Source organism: Triticum dicoccoides, chromosome 5B, assembly GCF_002162155.2.
Source record: "Triticum dicoccoides isolate Atlit2015 ecotype Zavitan chromosome 5B, WEW_v2.0, whole genome shotgun sequence".
Classification (NCBI taxonomy): domain Eukaryota; kingdom Viridiplantae; phylum Streptophyta; class Magnoliopsida; order Poales; family Poaceae; genus Triticum; species Triticum dicoccoides.
Window position 1 is genome coordinate 707,017,881 of NC_041389.1, and position 3,372 is coordinate 707,021,252.

Genomic DNA, 3,372 nt, shown 5'->3' on the forward strand with positions numbered 1-3,372 from the left:
AAACCAACTATGGTCCAACCACTAATCTATAGAATACAAAAGCTGTCCCTGTTGAATATAGAACAAAAAGGCTGAAAAGGTGTGAATAGATGACAATGACCTCCAGGCTTCTCACCATCATACATAATTTAAAGGGAAAATGGGTGTATCTATGTTCATTTACAACCCACCATCAAAAATGGTGGCACACCACAACAGAAGGAAACAGAGAACAGTTTGTGTAGATAAAGTTAAAAAGATAGATGTCCCCATCAGGATAAGAGTAGCTTAAGCAGACCGGACCCTTACTCATTGTACATAAAAAACTTGGTGTTGATTGGTTCTCACTTCATCATGTGCAAAAAACGCAGACACAGCCTGTGGTATTAATAGATCCTTCTATGGCCTTTTATAAAATAATAAGCTATGGTCTGTATAATTTGGGCCACCAGGACCTCAAAAATGAGAAACATTCTGCTGGTACTCAAAATATATATTCACTGGCTTAAGAATTTAAATTGCCAGTATTAACTTCATATTATGAAAATGGGTGAGGTGGGCATTGGGTAATTCTATGAACCAAAAACCTTGTCGTTCCTCAATGATCACGATCCCAAAGTGGAAAGAATATTTGCAGAGCTTTCAGCACAGGGAGATGGTCAGATAAACAGAAAGATGTACTCCCTCCGTAAACTAATATAAGAGCGTTTAGATCACTAAAATAGTAATCTAAACGCTCTTATATTAGTTTACAGAGGGAGTACTACATAGGGATTGTGTGCAAGGACACAAATAGTTAAATGGACGCTGAAGGGGAAAATCAGATGCAAGCCAAAACAGAAGTCTTACTTAATCTTCTTAAAACAAACAGAAGAGACATATTCAGCAGAAAGATTCAGCTACTTTATGGAATTACTGATGAACCGCAAGTGGCGAAAGGCGAGTTTACTTGCTTATCATTCGGTGGGTGGATCTCTAACTACGAAAGAAAAAGGCATGACTTGGAGAATTCCATGTTAGCTTTGCAGAACAAGTATTGACTTTGAGCCAACAACTGGAAAGGGGAAAGCAACCGTGACATACCTGAAACAATGGAGCTATCTAGGCCAAGCTCATCGATGGTCCTGAGCAGAGCAAACCAGCGAACACTCAGGATATGCACACTCCAAACCAGGCTTGAAGCAACAGGGGATGACGGCAAGATTGCAAAATCAAGACGCACCTGAGATGGAGCTCCTTGATGACGGCGAGCTCGTTGATTTCCGACGCCTTGGGGGCGCCGCAGCTCACCGCCTTCTCTCCGGCCTACACAGGTCCAACACCCAAGCAAATTCAGCACGGAACGGAGCCACCGAAAGGCCAGAATTTTCACGGAGCGGGAAATGGCAACAACAGCAGTACCAGGAGGAGGTTGTTGGTGGTCTTCCCCATGGCGGAGAGGACGACGACGGGCGTCTCCTCGGGGAAGCTGAGGACGAGGTCGGCCACCTCCCGCATCCGCGCGGCCGACGCCAGCGACGAGCCGCCGAACTTCATCACGACGGTGAACCCCGCCGCTGCGCCGGCCCCATCGGCCGCCTCGCCCTTCCTGATAGTGGCCGCCGCTGCGGCCGCCCCGCTCTGGCAGCGGAGCACCAGCCCCCTCCGCGCACAGCATTGCCCGCCCGGCCTAGCGATGGCGCACAGCGTGGCCCTCTCCCTCCCGAGCTTGGAGACGGCCGCCGGAGAGTCCCGCGCGAGACGCAGCGCGGTCGCCATGGAGGTGTCCGGATCTCTTGGCTCGGGGCCGGACGCAGAAACTCGTGGACGCCGCGGTTCGGGCGGGCCGGGGAAGAGACGGGCTGGACGGGCCCGGCGGCGTCGATCTGCTGGCGCGGGAGCTCCGTGGAAGTGGCCGGCGGCGGAGGACGCGGTCGGGGACGGCGGCGGGAGGCGAGGGCCGCGACGGCGGGGCGGGGATGGGAGGGCGAAACCCTAGCCGCCGCTTGTCGCGCACGGGCGAGAGGGGGAGAGAGAGAGGGGCTAGCGGCGGCGCAAAGCTTCGGGGGGTGATGAGGAGAGGAGGAGAACCCTGCGGCTGCGGGCGGCCGGGGGTTTGGTGGTGGCAGCCGCAGGTAATTACTTCGCAAAGCCGGGGTGCGTTTTTGGAAATGGGGTGCTTTTTCTGTGGGAGGGACTATAATTCAAATTCAAATGAATCGCATAATTATGATGTAAAAAAGTACTCCCTCTGTCAGCTCGCATAAACGTCTCATATTTAGTGACGATGTCTATATGTTTATCACGAAGAATCTTGAAGAGACGAGCGCCATCAACAAATAGGGTTTCACCTTTTAGGATGGACACTTCACACGGTGGGAGATGAGGATAGCCTATGGACTGAAGTTTCATACACTTGTACGAAAATACCTATTTTAGTTGCACCTAAACTTCTTAGTGTTGAATTCTAGATGTCTTTGTCAAATAGTTTTTGCTAGATCCATGTGCACTCTACCTGCGTTGATATTTAGTGACATCACTAGAAACTACACATATAAAAGCACATTACTAGGACACCAAGAAATGGAGTTGTACTGAAGCTCATTGTAGCAAACTATTTTTTAACAACCCAATATTGATTCAATTTAGCACTAAAATATATTTGTAAAATAAGTAGGTGAACTATTTGGTCAAATTTGTAATCTAATATAAGAGGATTTAATTTTTTTAATGATATTGGTTATACCAAAGAATGATGTCTATGTAATATTATCAAATAATGTGGTGATAAAAACAACATACATTAGTATATATTTGAGTATGATTTGTTAAAATGGTTTGATATAAATAGAAAATCCGCGTCCACGGCTTACGACCTCATGTCAATGGCTGGCTACACGATCAAAGATACAATATGGTACATTGATTTGTTCATTGGTTGTTGATTATAAGAAGATTTTGTGGCATCCCTGTCTCTTGGGGGAGTTTTTTTAAAAAAATCTCTCGGGGTAGTTGGTAGCCTGATATTCAGGTTTATTTTGATTCGTTTATTTTGCCTCAACTTTCACCATCCCCTCGTCTCACTTCCCGCCACCCTTTCTCATTGGATCTTTCTCACTCTTATTAGAAAAACCAAATCACATTAAAGAGTATAAGATCTTGTTTCGTGCTTGCTTTGGCATGTGGTGATTTAATTCAATCACGCAAATAAATAAGTAATTGAGAATTCAAAAATCACATCATATATGTGAGATCACCTTGCTAAAAGATAGGCATAAGAAATTTTTCTGAATAACCTTTCAATGTGCTTACATTTATCATTGTTATTATCTTTAATATTAAATAAGAATCACACTTTACCAATACAACAAAAATGACATATATATTTACTTATCTTACCAAATATATTTTTGT

The 3,372-nt window shown here is 45.5% G+C and overlaps 1 protein-coding gene across 1 annotated transcript in view; it reads right to left on the reverse strand.

Moving 5' to 3' along the window:
• The window catches only part of LOC119312833 (aspartokinase 1, chloroplastic-like), a 6,121-nt gene extending 4,158 nt beyond the window's left edge, over nt 1–1,963 (reverse strand). Inside the window, exons 1-3 of the mRNA XM_037588599.1 lie at nt 1,381–1,963; nt 1,202–1,284; nt 1,063–1,103 (exon numbers count right to left, since the gene is read on the reverse strand). Of these exons, the coding sequence (XP_037444496.1) occupies nt 1,063–1,103; nt 1,202–1,284; nt 1,381–1,737 (481 nt within the window). The 5' untranslated portion in view covers nt 1,738–1,963. The remainder of the gene's footprint in view (nt 1–1,062; nt 1,104–1,201; nt 1,285–1,380) is intronic.
• Nucleotides 1,964–3,372: the final 1,409 nt, after the last annotated feature.